Source organism: Salmo salar, chromosome ssa02 (assembly GCF_905237065.1).
Source record: "Salmo salar chromosome ssa02, Ssal_v3.1, whole genome shotgun sequence".
Taxonomy (NCBI): Eukaryota; Metazoa; Chordata; class Actinopteri; order Salmoniformes; family Salmonidae; genus Salmo; species Salmo salar.
In genome coordinates, this window is record NC_059443.1 from 18,516,698 (window position 1) to 18,536,342 (window position 19,645).

Sequence of the window (19,645 nt, forward strand, 5' to 3'; positions counted from 1 at the left end):
TGGGACAAAATTCCTCCTGAGATGTGTGCAAACCTGGTGGCCAACTACAAGAAACGTCTGACCTCTGTGATTGCCAACAAGGGTTTTGCCACCAAGTACTAAGTCATGTTTTGCAGAGGGGTCAAATACTTATTTCCCTCATTAAAATGGAAATAATTTTATAATATTTTTGACATGCGTTTTCCTGGATTATTTTGTTGTTATTCTGTCTCTCACTGTTCAAATAAACCTACCATTAAAATTATAGACTGATCATTTCTTTGTAAGTGGGCAAACGTACAAAATCAGCAAGGGATCAAATACTTTTTTCCCCACTGTATGTCACAAAAACCCAAAACACAGCTAAATGAAGCACTAACCTTTGACGATCTTCATCAGATGACACTCCTAGGACATCATGTTACACAATACATGTATGTTTTGTTCGATAAAGTTCATATTTATATCCAAAAACAGCATTTTGGCTGGGCTATCTACTCAGAATAATGCAAAATGTGCTTTCACCGAAAAGCTATTTTAAAATCTGACACCGCGATTGCATAAAGGAGTTCTGTATCTATAATTCTTAAAATAATTGTTATGTATTTAGTGAACGTTAATCGTGAGTAATTAAGTAAATTCACCGGAAGTTTGCGGTGGGTATGCTAGTTCTGAACATCACATACTAATGTAAAAAGCTGTTTTTTTATATAAATATGAACTTGATTGAACAAAACATGCATGTATTGTATAACATAATGTCCTAGGAGTGTCATCTGATGAAGATCATCAAAGGTTAGTGCTGCATTTAGCTGTGTTTTGGGTTTTTGTGACATATATGCTTGCTTGAAAAATGGCTGTGTGGTTATTTGTGTCTATGTACTCTCCTAACATAATCTAATGTTTTGTTTTCGCTGTAAAGCCTTTTTGAAATCAGACAATGTGGTTGGATTAACAAGAGTCTTATCTTTCAAATGGTGTAAAATAGTCGTATGTTTGAAATATTGAAATTATAGCATTTTTGAGGTTTTTGTACTTCGCGCCACGCGATTCCACTGCTGTTGAATAGAGTGGGATGCTAACGTCCCACCTAGCCCATACAAGTTAACTTCTATGGGCTACGTGGGACGCTAGCGTCCCACCTGCGGGACACAGCCAGTGAAATATCAGGGCGGCAAATTCAAAACAACAAAATGTCAAAATTCAACTTTCTCAAACATACAACTATTTTACACCATTTTAAAGATACACTTCTCCTTGATGTAACCACATTGTCCGATTTCAAAAAGGCTTTACAGCGAAAGCAAAACATTATTGGTAGAGACGTAAAAAAAGCAGACATTGAATATCTCTTTGAGCATGGTGTTATTAATTCCATTTTGGATGGTGTATCAATACACCCAGTCACTACAAAGATACAGGTGTCCTTCCTATCTCAGTATATAGTACAATGCAGGTGTGTAAAGCTCTTGCTATCTATCCTATACTGTTGAGCAAACTATAAATCCTATTGCAGCTGGTTGCCTTGATATTTTAAGTTAAATAAACAAAAACATTTTTAGAGAGAGAGAGACCCACACCTGTTGTACAGTAGTATATCAGGTATCCAGACCTGGTCAGTAGTGAAGCGAAGGGTTTTCACTCCTGGGTACTCTGACTGGTTCCACTGAAGGTAGTGGTCAAACCATTGCTATATAAATCCAGTCAATCAGTTAATCAATTGTTAAAGTTACACGGAGAAACACAAATGCGCACGCACACACACACAACCACGCATGGACACACACATGAACATGGACACACACAGACATGCAGGGTCATCCTCACCATCTGAAGCCAGGCATTAGTGGTGAGGATCTGGTTTTTCTCATCCTGGAATAAGATGAAGACAGTTAAACTAGGTGGTGGTGTGTGTGTGTGTGTGTGTGTGTGTGTGTGTGTGTGTGTGTGTGTGTGTGTGTGTGTGTAACAGAACATGGTAGCGTACCACATTCATGACTTGTAAGAGAGTGTAGGAGAATCGGACAGTGAGTGGTAGAGAGTCATTGGCAACAGGTCTCTCCATACGGTTATAGTCCCTCAGTAGATCCCTCAATAGATTACGCTGGTGGGGACCCTGCTCAGACACTGAGAGAGGGGGAGGGAGAGAGAGGGGGAGGGGGATAAGGAGTAGAAAGGAGGGAAAGGGATGAGGATGAAGGAGGAGAGCAGGAGAGAGAGGGCAATGAGGCGGTTGGAAGACAGTGGAGCAGAGGAGAGAAAACTGACAGTTATAAAAAGACAGCTACATTTCTGCAGACAGAATGGACAGTTACAAAGAGACAGCTACATTCCTGCAGACAGAATGGACAATTACAAAGAGACAGCTACATTCCTGCAGACAGAATGGACAATTACAAAGAGACAGCTACATTCCTGCAGACAGAATGGACAGTTACAAAGAGACAGCTACATTCCTGCAGACAAAAGGAAAAATGCAGGGGTGCAACTTTGGTGGGGGTGACTTTGGAATGAGATGCTCAACGAGCAGGTGTCCACATACTTTTGGTCATGTAGATATGTAGATATATATATATATATATACATACACACACTGCTCAAAAAAACTCCAAGTCAATCACACTTCTGTGAAATCAAACTGTCCACTTAGGAAGCAACACTGATTGACAATAAATTTCACATGCTGTTGTGCAAATGGAATAGACAACAGGTGGAAATTATAGGCAATTAGCAAGACACCCCCAATAAAGGAGTGGTTCTGCAGGTGGGGACCACAGACCACATCTCAGTTCCAATGCTTCCTGGCTGATGTTTTGGTCACTTTTGAATGCTGGCGGTGCTTTCACTCTAGTGGTAGCATGATACAGAGTCTACAACACACACAAGTGGCTCAGGTAGTGCAGCTCATCCAGGATGGCACATCAATGCGAGCTGTGGCAAGAAGGTTTGCTGTGTCTGTCAGCGTAGTGTCCAGAGCATGGAGGCGCTACCAGGAGACAGGCCAGTACATCAGGAGACGTGGAGGAGGCCGTAGGAGGGCAACAACCCAACAGCAGGACCGCTACCTCCGCCTTTGTGCAAGGAGGAGCAGGAGAAGCACTGCCAGAGCCCTGCAAAATGACCTCCAGCATGCCACAAATGTGCATGTGTCTGCTCAAACGGTCAGAAACAGACTCCATGAGGGTGGTATGAGGGCCCGATGTCCACAGGTGGGGGTTGTGCTTACAGCCCAACACCGTGCAGGACGTTTGGCATTTGCCAGAGAACACCAAGATTGGCAAATTCGCCACTGGCGCCCTGTGCTCCTCACAGATGAAAGCAGGTTCACACTGAGCACGTGACAGACGTGACAGAGTCTGGAGACGCCGTGGAGAACGTTCTGCTGCCTGCAACATCCTTCAGCATGACCGGTTTGGCGGTGGGTCAGTCATGGTGTGGGGTGGGATTTCTTTGGGGGGCCGCACAGCCCTCCATGTGCTCGCCAGAGGTAGCCTGACTGCCAATTAGGTACCGAGATGAGATCCTCAGACCCCTTGTGAGACCATATGCTGGTGCGGTTGGCCCTGGGTTCCTCCTAATGCAAGACAATGCTAGACCTCATGTGGCTGGAGTGTGTCAGCAGTTCCTGCAAGAGGAAGGCATTGATGCTATGGACTGGCCCGCCCGTTCCCCAGACCTGAATCCAATTGAGCACATCTGGGACATCATGTCTCGCTCCATCCACCAACGCCACGTTGCACCACAGACTGTCCAGGAGTTAGCGGATGCTTTAGTCCAGGTCTGGGAGGAGATCCCTCAGGAAACCATCCGCCACCTCATCAGGAGCATGCCCAGGCGTTGTAGGGAGGTCATACAGGCATGTGGAGGCCACACACACTACTGAGCCTCATTTTGACTTGTTTTAAGGACATTAGATCAAAGTTGGATCAGCCTGTAGTGTGGTTTTCCACTTTAATTTTGAGTGTGACTCCAAATCCAGACCTCCATGGGTTGATAAATTGGATTTCCATTGATTATTTTTGTGTGATTTTGTTGTCAGCACATTCAACTATGTAAAGAAAAAAGTATTTACTAAGATTATTTCTTTCATTCAGATCTAGGATGTGTTGTTTAAGTGTTCCCTTTATTTTTTTGAGCAGTATATAAGTCGGAAGTTTACATACACTTAGGTTGGAGTCATTAAAACTTGTTTTTCAACCACTCCACAAATTTCTTGTTAACAAACTATAGTTTTGGCAAGTTGGTTAGGACATCTACTTTGTGCATGACAATAGTAATTTTTCCAACAATTATTTACAGACAGATTATTTCACTTATAATTTACTGTATCACAATTCCAGTGAGTAAGAAGTGTAAAAAAACTAAGTTGACTGTGCCTTTAAACAGCTGTTCTACTAATCTCACCGCAACTCCCCTCCAAGTCTCCGACCACTACCTTGTATCCTTTTCCCTCTCGCTCTCCTCCAACACTACTCACTCTGCCCCTACTCAGATGGTATTGCGCCGTCGCAACCTTCGCTCTCTCTCTCTCTCTCCCGCTACTCTCTCCTCTTCCATCCTAACATTTCTTCCCTCTGCTCAATCCTTCTCCAACCAATCTCCTGATTCTGCCTCCTCAACCCTCCTCTCCTCCCTTTCTGCATCCTTTGACTCTCTATGTCCCCTATACTCCCGGCCGGCTCGGTCCTCCCCTCCTGCTCCGTGGCTTGACAACTCATTGCGAGCTCACAGAACAGGGCTCCGGGCAGCTGAGCGGAAATGGAGGAAAACTAGCCTCCCTGCGGACCTGGCATCTTTTCACTCCCTCCTCTCTACATTTTCTTCCATTGTTTCTGCTACTAAAGCCACTTTCTACCACTCTAAATTCCAAGCATCTGCCTCTAACCCTAGGAAGCTCTTTGCCACCTTCTCCTCCCTCCTGAAGCCTCCTCCCCCTCCCCCCTCCTCCCTCTCTGTGGACGACTTCGTCTACCATTTTGAAAAGAAGGTTGACGACATCCGATCCTCGTTTGTTAAGTCAAATGACACCGCTGGTCCTGCTCACATTGCCCTACCCTATGCTTTGACCTCTTTCTCCCCTCTCTCTCCAGATGAAATCTTGCGACTTGTGACGGCCGGCCGCCCAACAACCTGCCTGCTTGACCCTATCCCCTCCTCTCTTCTCCAGACCATTTCCGGAGACCTTCTCCCTTACCTCACCTCGCTCATCAACTCATCCTTGACCGCTGGCTACGTCCCTTCCGTCTTCAAAAGAGCGAGAGTTGCACCCCTTCTCAAAAGACCTACACTCGATCCCTCCGATGTCAACAACTACAGACCAGTATCCCTTCTTTCTTTTCTCTCAAACTCTTGAGCGTGCCGTCCTTGGCCAGCTCTCTTGCCATCTCTCTCAGAATGACCTACTTGATCCAAATCAGTCAGGTTTCAAGACTGGTCATTCAACTGAGACTGCTCTCCTCTGTGTCACGGAGGCTCTCCGCACTGCTAAAGCTAACTCTCTCTCTCCTCTGCTCTCATCCTTCTAGACCTATCTGCTGCCTTTGATACTGTGAACCATCAGATCCTCCTCTCCAGCCTCTCCGAGTTGGGCATCTTTGGCGCGGCTCACTCTTGGATTGAGTCCTACCTGACAGGTCGCTCCTACCAGGTGGCGTGGCGAGAATCTGTCTCCGCACCATGTGCTCTCACCACTGGTGTCCCCCAGGGCTCTGTTCTAGGCCCTCTCCTATTCTCGCTATACACCAAGTCACTTGGCTCTGTCATATCCTCACATGGTCTCTCCTATCATTGCTTCGCAGACGACACACAATTAATCTTCTCCTTTCCCCCTTCTGATAACCAGGTGGCGAATCACATCTCTGCATGTCTGGCAGACATATCAGTGTGGATGACGGATCACCACCTCAAGCTGAACCTCGGCAAGACGGAGCTGCTCTTCCTCCCGGGGAAGGACTGCCCATTCCATGATCTCGCCATCATGGTTGACAACTCCATTGTGTCCTCCTCCCAGAGTGCTAAGAGCCTTGGCGTGACCCTGGACAACACCCTGTCGTTCTCCGCTAACATCAAGGCGGTGACCCGATCCTGTAGGTTCATGCTCTACAACATTCGCAGAGTACGACCCTGCCTTACACAGGAAGCGGCGCAGGTCCTAATCCAGGCACTTGTCATCTCCCGTCTGGATTACTGCAACTCGCTGTTGGCTGGGCTCCCTGCCTGTGCCATTCAACCCCTACAACTCATCCAGAACGCCGTGAAAAGTGCAAATCAATCCCAGAACAACAGCAAAGGACCTTGTGAAGATGCTGGAGGAAACAGGTACAAAATGATCTATATCCACAGTAAAACGAGTCCTATATCAACATAACCTGAAAGGCCGCTCAGCAAGGAAGAAGCCACTGCTCCAAAACAGCCATAAAAAAGCCAGACTACGGTTTGCAACTGCACATGGGGACAAAGATCGTACATTTTGGAGAAATGTCCTCTGGTCTGATGAAACAAAAACATAATTTTTTGGCCATAATGACCATCGTTATGTTTGGAGGAAAAAGGTGGATGCTTGCAAGCCGAAGAACATCTAAACTGTGAAGCACGAGGTTGGCAGCATCATGTTGTGGGGGTGCTTTGCTGCAGGAGGGACTGGTGCACTTCACAAAATAGATGGCATCCTGAGGGAAGAAAATGATGTGGATATATTGAAGCAACATCTCAAGACCTCAGTCAGGAAGATAAAGCTTGGTCGCAAATGGGTCTTCCAAATGGACAATGACCCCAAGCATACTTCCAATGTTGTGGCAAAATGGCCTAAGGACAACAAAGTCAAGGTATTGGAGTGGCCATCACAAAGCCCTGACCTCAATCCTATAGAAAATGTGTGGGCAGAACTGAAAAAGTGTGTGCGAGCAAGGAGGCCTACAAACCTGACTCAGTTACACCAGCTCTGTCAGGGGGAATGGGCCAAAATTCACCCAACTTATTGTGGGAAGCTTGTGGAAGGCTACCCGAAACGTTTGACCCAAGTTAAACAATTTAAAGGCAATGCTACCAAATACTAATTGAGTGTATGTAAACTTCTGACCCACTGGGAATGTGATCTAAGAAATAAAAGCTGAAATAACTCATTCTCTCTACTATCATTCTGACATTTCACATTCTCCAAATAAAGTGGTGATCCTAACTGAACTAAGACAGGGAATTTTTACTAGGATTAAATGTCAGGAATTGTGAAAAACTGAGTTTAAATGTATTTGGCTAACGTGTATGTATACTTCCGACTTCAATTGTACATAAGTCAAGAGTAAAGAGTAGTCAGTTTCTGCTCTGCTTGCTTTTACAACTCGGAGAAAGAGCGCAACACATATGGACTGACAGCATCTGTCTCTGTTCAACTTTCCAGTGCTGGTCCAGCCAGCCTGCTCTGTGGTGGCCGCGTGGTCCTAAATCCAGCTGGCTTAAACCTCCAAACAGCCTACCCAACTGCTCTAAGGTGTCCGCATAGTCCGAAAGCACACAGGTGTTGTTTTTCGTATCACAGTGCAATGATAAAACTGGGGGGGACAAAAATGCATTTTCAGAATGTGGGGGTGTCATTACCCCTCCGCCCCCAGTGAAAGTTGCACCCCTGGAAAAATGAGAGAGAGAAATATATAGAGAAAGGATTAGAACGAAAGTGATATGATTGCACCGATAGAGATGAAGAATATCTAAAACAGGCGGAAGAGATGAGCTGTAGGAGAAGAAGATATGAATACAGAAGGGAGTGAGAATAATAAAAACATGATGAGAAGAAATACACAAAAAAAAGAAGAGATCATCTGAATGGAACGGTTTCAAATTGTTTTAAACAAAGCTGCTTTGAAAACGAGTACAGAGATTTATAGATAACTGGAAGAGGCAGGACGTGAAAAGAGGGTGAAAGAGGAGAATCAAGAGGAGAGAGTGAAGAGGGAGAAAGATGAGGCGAGAGAAGGAGAATGAGGATAATCAAGAAGAGAGAGAGTGAAGAGAGGGAGATAGTATCCAGACAGGCCCATTAATTGTTAAAGCTAGAGTCAGCAATACGACGTAGCTGAACAAAGTAAACAGCATAGTGGGTCAATTTCCGCAACAACTAAGAATGTTGGAGAGTGAGGCTAAACCCCTCTTTTGGTTCAGTGGCTACCACATTGTAATAGCGTGAAGCGAACCTGTGCACAAAAGCAGATACTGTGTGTGACTGTGTGAGAGCAAAGTCTTGCATCTTGCTCATCGTAATATCTGCGGTGCTGCTCGTGCAACGTCATTCCGCTGACTCTACCTTTAAGGGGATTGACTAGTCTTTCTGTGGCCGTTAAAACGTCTGATCTATTCCACACTGGAAATAGTGTCGCATTAAACACTAAAACCCTCCACTCAGACAGACAGACAGACAGACAGACAGACAGACAGACAGACAGACAGACAGACAGACAGACAGACAGACAGACAGACAGACAGACAGACAGACAGACAGACAGACAGACAGACAGACAGACAGACAGACAGACAGACAGACAGACAGACAGACAGACAGACAGGAGGACCAGGAACCTCACTTCTAGCAGCTCCATCGTGGACTGACTTCACTCATTCCTGTTTCACAACTGTATCAGACTTAATGTATCTGTGCAGTTGCTGAAATTCGGTAGCAATGTCTAACTAAAAATCAAATCAAATGTTATTGGTCACATACACATATTTAGCAGATGTTATTGCAGGTGTAGCATGTACTGCAGTAGTATCTAACAATTCACAACAATACACACAAATCTAAAAGTAAAAGAAAGGAATTAAGAAATATATAAAACTAGTGAATGTAATGTAGACCCACATACAGTAGAGTACAGTCTTTATAGCAGCATGTTGCGTTTGTATGTAATATGCTATTATGTACCACAATGCTTGTAAACGGCCTTTGTGGAGATTCATTTGTTGTGTTGTATTGCAATGTATTACTCTGGTGAATATCACCCCACAGAAAGAGCATTCCAGGTGGTACTATATCAATATACAGTCACAAGATGGTACAAATCAATATACAGTCACAAGATGTTAGCCATCTAAGATACTGCTGCTGGTGCAGAGAGGAACACATCAACTGATGATGGATTAAACAAGACAGGAGGGTTGGATTTTACAACTGTGATGAACAACATCCTAATCTGTAAGCTCTGTGATCATTCCTCTCCGTTGTCTCTCTTTATTCCTGCTCCTCTTCTCTCCTCCCTCTCTGTTCCTTTCCCTCTCCTCTCTTCTCTCTCTGCTATGCAGCTGGAACTGTGCGGTTGAGTTCTCATATATCAATGGACTTGCACATATTGCACGTACACGTAGAAACACATACACAACACTCACACATACAGAGAGAGAGAGAGAGAGAACATGAAAGTCACTCACCGTGGAGCAGAGCTGAGAGTCCAAGCAGACAGATAGCCACAGACTGCCTCATGTTGCACTACTGAACATAGAGAGCAGAGAAAGAGATGGGGAAGAACAGAGACGGAGAGAGAGAGGCAGGGTAGAGTGGAATAGAGAGGGAGGGAGGCAGGACAAGTCAGGAGCAAGCCAGGCAGCAACAGACGTAGAGAAGAGAGAGAGAGACAAGGAAGAGAAGGAGGGTAGGGAGGCAGAGAGGCAAGAAGAAAAACAAGCTGAGTGCATAGGAAGACAGAGGGAGAAAAAGGGAGTTTGGATTGGTGGAGAGGGAGAGAAGCTGGGAGCAACACAGGAAGAGAGGTACATGGAGGGAGAGAGGGAGAAAGAGGAGAAGAGGCCGTAGTTACTCTTAGAAAAAAGGGTTCCAAAAAGGTTCTTCGGCTGTCCCCATAGGAGAACCCTTTTTGTTTCCAGGTAGAACTACACTATATAGACAAAAGTATGTGGACACCCCTTCAAATTAGTGGATTCAGCTGTTTCAGCCACACCCGTTGCTGACAGGTGTGGAAAATGGAGCACACAGCCATGCACTCTCCATAGACAAACATTGGCAGTAGAATAGCCTTATTGACAAGCTGAGTGACTTTCAACATGGCACCGTCATAGGATGCCACCTTTCCAACAAGTCAGTTCGTCACCTGCACACATTTCTGCCCCGGTGAACTGTTAGTGCTGTTATTGTGAAGCGGTAACATCTAGGAGCAACAACGGCTCAGACGCGAAGTGGTAGGCCACACAAGCTCACAGAACAGGACCGGCGAGTGCTGAAGCGCATAGCGCGTAAAAATCGTCTGTCCTCGGTTGCAAAACACACATTACTGAGTTCCAAACTGCCTCTGGACGCAACGTCATTACAAGAACTGTTTGTCGGGAGCTTCATGAAATTAGTTTCCATGGCCGAGCAGCCGCACACAAGCCTAAGATCAGCATGCGCATTGGACTCTGGAGCAGTGGAAACATGTTATCTGGAGTGATGAATCACACTTCACCATCTCACGGATGCCAGAAGAACGCTACCTGCCCGAATGCATAGGGCCAACTGTAAAGTTTGGTGGAGGAGGAATAATGGTCTGGAGCTGTTTTCCATGGTTCGGGCTAGGCCCCATAGTTCCAGTGAAGGGATATCTTAACGCTGCAGTATACAATGATATTCTAGACAATTCTGTGCTTCCAACTTTGTGGCAACAGTTTGGGCCCTTTCCTGTTTCAGCATGACAATGTCCCTGTGCACAAAGTGAGGTCCATACATTAATTGCTTGTCGAGATTGGTGTGGAAAAAATTGACTGGACTGAACCAAAAGGGGTTCTTCAAAGGGTTCTCCTATGTGGACAGCCGAAGAACCGTTTTAAGTTTTAGATAGTATCTTCATTTTCTAAGAGTGTAGAGAGAGGTAGTGAGCCAGGTGTTAGTAGCAACGGCGAATGAGAGGTCAGAGAGGAAAGGGGAAGAGAGGAAGGAAAGCAATAAGCTGTTTTGATACAAATGGAGAGACTATGTTCTGGATGGAGAGACTGTGTGAAAGAGGGAGAATTGCCCTGATACATTCGGTAATTTCCTTGCTAAATGACCCATGAGGACCAACAAGTGAAGTTCATAGGAACATGTCAAATTGGGTGTCAAATGAAAACTATGAGTCTATATTTTTTAGGAATTAAGGCATATATACATTTTTCAACCATTTTCCATCCCAAAAATGTGGCATAAACAAAGGCTTTGATTTCTTGTCTAAAAGATGGAAAAGGGGTCTTAGAAAACATCTACCAGAAAAAGTCTTAAGTGAAGACCCCTGCCAACTAATATCAACATTTATATTTTATTTAGTATAATTTTTTTCTGCCTTCTGTAAGTTTAAGAAACAATGCCCTTGTGCCTTGAAATTCCATTACCAAAAACCCACGTATCGTTCAGATATTGTATTATTTCTCTCCCTCATGAGGAGGGTGTCTTATTTTGTACGCTTTGTACAAAATAATAAAACGCAGAACCACAGGATGTTTCTTAACATAACTCTTTATTAACTAGCTACAACTACATGTTAGCCTATCTCCAACCACGATCAACTGCCCATGACCTAACCGTCTGGGTGGTCTTAACCAATCACCGCACAGTATGATACGGCGGTAAAATGCATCCAATTATAATTCAGTATGTATTCACATATGAATATTACATCCCCCTTCTTTTAAACAAAATACAAATGTTTTACATATTCTAAGCTTTTCTTTTGGATACATGCTCTGTAGTTTGAACTCAAGGTAAGTAACCATTTATATTGCATACTACACCAACTGAATCAACATAGACTCTGAAACAATGATCCAACATACTGTTACTTTTCAAACAAGGGATTCTCAGCAACTCAGCTTCACTGTAGAAATTACATCTTAACATTTCAAACAAATACAAAATCAAAGCATGTCAAGTCAACTTTCAATAACAAGTTTACAGTCTGGAACTCTTTCAGGGCAGCGATCCGCCTACACCCTTTGACATTTCACAGGTCTAGGACAGCTCTGGGCTTGACCTCTCTTCCTGACCTTGTGCGATATGATGTTGAGCATGCTTCTGTGTCAGTCAACAGCTCTTGTGGTGTTGCAGGTAAGTGTGGTGTATGTTGTGCTGTGTGTGTGTTTAGTCCATCACGTTCTCTTTCAGGGGAACAGTTCATCTCATCAGTGTGTTGTTCTTTTGTGTTCAGTAAGTGACGACGATTGCGGCGGTACACTGCTCCTTCTGCTGTGCGGACGTGATATGAACGTTCAGTGTCAGCTGGCTGGATGACGACTGCTGGTTTCCAGAGGCCATGCTCCTGGATTCTAACTGACTCTCCGTCGATCAGTGGTGGCAGTGGTCTAGCTGACCTGTCGTAGTATCGCTTTTGTTGTTGTTGTCTCTGTGCACGTTTTTCATGCATTTCCTTGTAGCTGACAACCTCAGGTTGCAACTGCTGGTTGGTGCTGGGAAGGGTTGAGCGAAGTCTGCGGCTCATCAACAGCTGGGCTGGTGATTTGAAATTGTCAACTGGAGTGTTGCGGTATTCAAGGAGACTGAGGTAGGGGTCTCTCTTGTCTGCTTTTGCTTTGTCCATGAGTGATTTAGCAATCTGCACAGATTTTTCAGCAAGGCCATTACTTTGAGGGTAATGTGGGCTTGTGGTGACATGTGTGAACTCCCATGCTTTTGTGAAGGATTCAAACTCATTTGATTTGTAACAGGGCCCATTGTCAGATATTAAAGTCTCTACAATGCCATGCCTGGCAAAGGCTGCTTTCAGCTTGTGTATCACAGCTGCAGATGTGGTGCTGTGAAGCTTGTCGAGTTCGAAGTATCTGCTGTAGTAGTCCACTGTTACGATGTAGTCCTCGTTGTTCCAGGTGAACAGATCGGTTGCCACAACCTGCCAGGGTCGGTCTGGGATACAGTGAGGTAACATTGGCTCTTTGGTGTTTGAGGGGCGTCTTTCAAGACAGATGGTGCATCTACCAACAATGTCCTCTATTTGTTTGCACATTCCAGGCCAAAACAAAATGTCCCGTGCTCTCTGTTTGCACTTTTCCATGCCCATGTGTCCAGCATGGATCTTTGTCAAAATCTCTTCTCTGAGACTGGTAGGAATAATGATTTTCTCTCCTTTGAAAATGATTCCGTTGATCTGTGATAGTTCATCACGATGGTTCCAGAATTCTGAGACGCTCTGAGGGCATTTTCTCCTCTCCTCAGGCCATCCATCCTGTATGACTTTCCTCAGCTGTGTGAGTTGTGAGTCCTTGTCTGTTTCAGCTTGGATCTCCTTCAGTTTCGTGTCACTAACTGGTAAGTTGCTGTACACAGTGTGCACTTGCATGTCCATGCCCTCACTGAGGCTGCTGTCCTTGTAGGTAAGAAACTTCCTGGAGAGTGTGTCTGCGACAGGGATGTCTTTGCCTGGACGGTGAGTGATTGTGAAGTCGTATTTTTGTAGTTGAAGGATCATTCTCTGTAGCCTTGGCGGGGCTGCAGCTAGTGGTTTCCTCATGATTGACTCAAGGGGCTTGTGGTCGGATTCCACAATGACTTGTCGTCCATATACGTACTGATGGAAACGTTTACATCTGAACAGAATGGCGTACAGCTCCTTTTCGATTTGAGCGTAGTTGATTTCACAGTCTGTGAGAGATTTGGAAGCGTAGCCGATGGGCTTTCCTTCTTGCAGTAGCACTGCACCTAGTCCATACTTCGACGCGTCCACTTGGAGTCTGAGCTCTTTGTTGGGGTCGTAGTAGGCAAGGATTGGTCCTGGTTCTCTCGTGATCAAGTCTTTCACATTCTGGAAAGCAATGTCGTGTTGCTTGTCCCAAAGAAACTCACTGGACTGCTTTAGCAGTTGACGCAGGGGTGCATTAGCATTGGAGAGGCTGGGTGCGAACTTGGCTAAGTAGTTGACCATGCCAAGCACTGTTTCCAGCTCTGCACGGTTCTTTGGTGGCTCCATTTCTTTTATGGCTGAGATCTTCTGTGGATCTGGCTTGATTCCATTCGCTGTGAGAAGATGTCCGAAGTAGCTGACCTCTGTAGCGCTGACTGTGCTCTTCTCGGGGTTGAGCCGGACTCCTCTCTCGCGGGACCTTTGCAGCATCGCGCGGAGGTTTCGGTCGTGCTCCTCTTTGGTTCGACCATAAACAAGGATGTCGTCCACAATTGCCACAACTCCGTCGAGGCCTTCATATACTTCGTCAATCTTTCGCTGAAACTCGTCTTGGGCTGAGATAATCCCAAAAGGCAGGCGACGGAACCTGTAGCGTCCAAACGGTGTGTTGAATGTTGTGAGCTTAGATGCCTCTTCTGTGAGCTTGATAGCCCAGTAGCCTGATCTAGCGTCCATGACACTGAAGTAGCGTGCTCCCGCTAGCTTGTGCGTGATACCATCTAGCGTCGGTAAAGGGTAATGGGGCCGTTTGATAGCCTTGTTCAAGTCTCTTGGGTCGAGGCATACTCGGAGCTTGCCTGTGCGTGGTTTCTCCACCACCACTAACGCGTTTACCCAGTCAGTCGGTTCTGTAACCTTGGTGACTATGTCAGATTGCTCCATGCTCTCCAACTCTTTCTTCAGACGGGCACGGAGAGCAAGGGGAATCTTTCTCGGTGGGTAGACCACAGGGGTTGCGTCTGGGTCAAGGTGAATGGTACATTCTCCTGGGAATAATCATATTCCTGTAAAGACATCAGCAAACTCCTCCAGTACATTTTCTGTCTCTACTGGTGCTGTTACTGATAAAACTAGCTTGATGAGGTGCATGTCTAAACATGCTTTAAGACCTAGCACTGCAGGTGCTCTAGTGTCAACAACGTAAAAGTCCAACATCATGTCACTTTCTTTGTATTTGCATTTGAAAGTGCATGTGCCTTTACTGGGAGCTGTTCACCACCATAACCAGTCAGTCTGCGCATGGTGGGCTGTAGCTCGCACTCAGATGTCAAGCTGCGGTACTTATTCAGAGGAATAATGTTTACTTGTGCACCAGTGTCTAGTTTGAACTTTAGCTTTGTGCCTTGTGTTCCTATCTCAATGTCAGCAAAGGCTTGCTCTGTCTCTGATATGTGACTTTTCTGTGTCACTGAATCAATAAACAGTTCATCATCATTTGACTCTTTGATTGACATTTCATCTTCACTCACTGTGTGTACTGTTTTTCCACGGTAAGCTCTGCACACTTTTGCAAAGTGATTCCATTTACCACATTTAGTACACTGTTTGCCTTTAGCTGGGCAATTTCCTTGTTCGCCATGCACTTTCTATCCACAATATCCACATGTTTTGGGGCATTTTGAGTCTGTGTCGCTCTGTTTTGGAGTTATGTCTCTCTCCGTTCTGAAACGCTCTCTCTGGGCACCGGAGGTGTGCTTTGATGTCTGCCTGACTGCGTGCACTGCTTGTTCACGTGATGCGCTCGTGCTGCCGCGCGAAATGGTTTTCATCTGAGCCTGTGCTAGCTCGTGAGATCTGGCTATGTCGATAGCTTTGTCCAGCGTTAGCTCAGACCCAACGTTCAAAAGTTTCTCTCTCACTCGCAGTGAGTGTATTCCAAATACAATACGGTCCCTGACCATCTCATCCTTGTTTGCATAATCACAGTCTTTCACAAGCAGACGCAGCTCAGTCACAAACTGTTCAAAAGACTCGCTAGCTCCCTGTACTTTCTCATGGAATTTGTACCTAGCGAAAACTGTATTAGTCTTCGGCACAACATATGCTTCAAAACGATCGTAGTATGTTTTCAGTACCTTTGATTCAGCCTCAGTAAGTGTCCATGTGTTGTAAATATCTCTCCCTTTTTCACCGATCCAGAGGAGCAGGTAGCTACATTTTTCCTCTTCTCCTCTTTCCTTCAGAGGACCCGTGAACATTAGCTCCACATGCTGTTTGTACTTACGCCATGCATCGGGTAAGTTTGTAGACTCCCAGTCCATTCGAGGTGAAGGAACTCCAGAAAAATCCATCTTTTAGACCATTAACTCTGACACCATGTCTTGTTTTGTACACTTTGTACAAAATAATAAAACGCAGAACTACAGGATGTTTCTTAACATAACTCTTTATTAACTAGCTACAACTACATGTTAGCCTATCTCCAACCACGATCAACTGCCCATGACCTAACCGTCTGGGTGGTCTTAACCAATCACCGCACAGTATGATACGGCGGTAAAATGCATCCAATTATAATTCAGTATGTATTCCCATATGAATATTACAGAGGGAGGATAATAAAAGTTCACAGAAGTAACAAGTAAAGGTAGGCCTATCGATGAATTATAGTGTTTTTACTGATATCAAGTTTGTTTATGAATTATTAAATTCTGTTACCAAACCGGAAATGGAATTTCAGAAAAATCAGTCATGCAATATGCATTTGAATTGTCTACAATGGTAAATCATAGTAGTCACAAACCACAGTTAGGTCACCTGCTACTGTCCTCCCTTCCACCTAACATACTGTTATATTCAGCTCATAACAGTTTCCTTTCTCTTTCTGTCGCCTGGTGGTCAAAGCAAGAGTGTGAAAAGTCAACCCCTCCCTCTCTCTGCCTCTCTCGCTCTCTCTCTCTCCAATTAATGTCACCTCTCCCGGCTCTTACTGACACCTACCCATGAGCCCCCTTTCTTTCCACTCAGCACCGACCGACACGGCCCACAGACAATGTCCTTTGGTTCGGACCGGACCGGCCTTGATTTCAACATCCACAGATGTCTGGACCAAATCTGAGCCAATCATAGACGTCTATGTTTAACAAGTTTGGACATCACATACAGTACAGTACAGTACACAACAGTACACTAAAGACAAGTAGAGTATACTTCAGTACATTACAGTATAGCAGAGCACAGTACAGTACAATAAAGGAAAGTTGAGTATTGTTAATTGCGGTACAGTAAAGAAAAGTAGAGTATAGTTCAGTAAAGTACATTCCTGTACAGTAGAGTAGAGTTCAGTACAGTACATAGTACAGCACACTAGAGTTGAGTACACTATAATGTACTGTACTGAGCTATACTCTACTTTACTCTACTGCACTGTACTGTACTGAACTATACTCTACTTGACTATACTCTCCTGCAGTGGTTCCCAACCAGGGGTACTAGGAAGTTCATAAAATAGTTTGCAAGTGCAATTACTCAACAATATCTTAAGAATTAATGATTTTCTTACGAACTCCTCAAATATCTTCCTACGAATCTTCTTAAGATGTTTGTTGCTAGGCAACCGATTTAGCTAGTTATCCAGCTAGCAATGGCAATCATGTTAGCATATTTCCTACTGAGATTACTGTTTAAAAACATGTTATTGGGTTTAAAATAATCTATACTGAAACTTTCATATGAAGTTTGAGTGAATTAAACATGTTCAATTTCTTTCATGAGCATATTATCTCACTGCCCAGAGTTTAAGACAAGGGTTTTAGTTATCTTGGAATTAAGAACAAATCCAATAACTTTATTTTCAAGAATCTAATTTCTTCTTAAATGTTTGCTTAAGGAGAAACATAAGAAATTGCACAAGAACATTTCCAATAACCCTTTCGAGGAATAGGAAACAAATGGCAGTTAAGGGCCCTGAGCTCTACTGTGCTATTGATGTCCAAACATGTGAAACATAGACATCTATGATTGGTTCAGATTTGGTCCGGTCCAGACAACCAAATTTGGTCTTGTTTGGTGGCGGAGCTTATTAAAATAATATCTAGTGTGTAAAATAATAACCAAATATGCAAAGGAAGATAGAAATATGTCATATCTTTGTGTACCTATTTAGGATACATCACCATGAAGAGAATGGCATTCATATCCATAATTATTACTCTTGTTATTATACTGTATATTGTGATGTCACTTTACCCTGCCTTTATTTACATACAGTAAATGTATCTACATCTAATACCTCCTACCCCTGCACATTGATCTGGTACTGGTACTCCCTGTATATAACTTCATTCTTGTGTATTTTATTCCCTTTGGGTTTTAATAAATGTTTCTTTTTTACTCTGCATTGTTGGGAAGGGCTCATAAGCAATAATTTCGGTGCATGTGACAAATACAATTTGGTTTATTAATTTCTGTGTAGTTCAGATCAGGGACCCAAGATGAAATTCTGTTACTGCAATTCTGTTACTGTGTGTACATCCACTTCCCTTACTGTTGTTTAATAACCAAAATAGATTTTTTCAAACTCAAGGTGACATGTCATAGCTGACACCCCATTTTTTTGGCAGACGTCTTTGAATCTTAATTCTGAGAAAATAATTAAGAGTTTTTGGAAAAGGTGGTCACATAAAAAAAAAAATAGATTTACCTAAATTCTGTTATCAAACTTTGCATCTGCACAGTTCTTCCAGTAAATGTGTTTTTGTCAAATTTTCAAAGTAAATTGTTAAAAGTGGTTCTTATGCATATAGATGGTTTAACTTTGAAAACATTTTATTTGTTTGGCATACATTTTAAGTGAACAATCGGAGCCAGTTACCATGGAATTGTCCATTCCCAACACACTACCCGTCTCACTCTCTTTACACCCACCTTTCTCCCTGTCTTTTGACTCCTCTCACTTTCTCTGTCTCTATCCCTCTCTCTCTCTCCTTCCCCCTCCCCTATTTCTCCTCATCTTCAGTTTCCATTGAGAAGGGGAGCAATGAAGTGTGGAGGCTAGCATGAGCGGGGAGAGGGGGATTAAAAAGTAACACATAGAAAATAGTTAGTGAAGGATGGTGGGAAAAGAGAGAGGGCCAAAAAACTAAGGCAGCAGTATTGAACACTGCTCTGATGACGGTTGGCACAGCCACACATTATAACTTCTAATTACTGTGGTCTAAGGCACTGCATCGCAGTGCTAGCTGTGCCACTAGAGATCCTGGTTCGAGTCCAGGCTCTGTCGCAGCCGGCCGCGACTGGGAGACCCATGGGGCGGCGCACAATTGGCCCAGCGTCGTCCGGGTTAGGGGAGGGTTTGTCCTGCAGGGATGTTCTTGTCCCATCGCGCTCTAGCGACTCCTGTGGCGGGTCGGGCGCAATGCATGCTGACACAGTCGCCAGGTGTATGTATGGTGTTTCCTCCCACACATTTGTGCGGCTGGCTTCCGAGTTAAGCGGGCATTGTGTCAAGAAGCAGAGCGGCAGCTGGGTTGTGTTTCGGAGGACGCATGACTCTTGACCTTCGTCTCTCCCGAGTCCGTACGGAAGTTGCAGCGATGAGACAAGATTGTCATTATACACTCCAACACACCTGCTAGAGACCCAGTTTGTTAATATATAACTCAACCAGTATCACAAAACACATGCATATATACAGTAGTTATATCATGAACAAGCAACAAACAACAACTGCATTGTCCATTACCAAACCCCCAATAGGCATGTGCCAAGGGGTAGAGTTTGGGTTTGTTTGAAAATGGCCATTTGTTTCTATACTTGACTGAAAGACTTATGATAATATGATGCGCTGACTGTAGCCTACTGGACATTACAGTGATGTATTTCAGTTTGATCCGCTGTGACTTTGAGCAGGACAGAGGACCCAAGTTTATGTTTAATGTTTTTTACGTTCACATTAAGTCATTTAGCAGATGCTTTTATCCACAGCGACTTACGATTTGTGTTTTTTTGTATGACGTCTATGTGGACTTTTGTATTCTGTTTGTATATTGTCTATTGCTGGCAGCACCTTCTCACTAAGTCAAATT

At 44.2% G+C, this 19,645-nt stretch overlaps 1 protein-coding gene across 3 annotated transcripts in view; it reads right to left on the reverse strand.

Annotated features, from left to right (window-relative positions):
• The window catches only part of LOC106605885 (neuronal acetylcholine receptor subunit alpha-7), a 38,719-nt gene that overhangs the window by 15,835 nt on the left and 3,239 nt on the right, over window positions 1–19,645 (reverse strand). Inside the window, exons 1-4 of one of the 3 annotated variants that reach the window (XM_045698942.1) lie at window positions 9,394–9,703; window positions 1,967–2,106; window positions 1,807–1,851; window positions 1,560–1,669 (exon numbers count right to left, since the gene is read on the reverse strand). In XM_045698942.1, coding sequence (XP_045554898.1) covers window positions 1,560–1,669; window positions 1,807–1,851; window positions 1,967–2,106; window positions 9,394–9,445 — 347 coding nt within the window. In that variant the 5' untranslated portion in view covers window positions 9,446–9,703. Of the gene's footprint in view, window positions 1–1,559; window positions 1,670–1,806; window positions 1,852–1,966; window positions 2,107–9,393; window positions 9,704–19,645 lie in introns of those variants that run through there. The other 2 variants (XM_045698944.1, XM_045698950.1) reach the window with 2 other exon arrangements.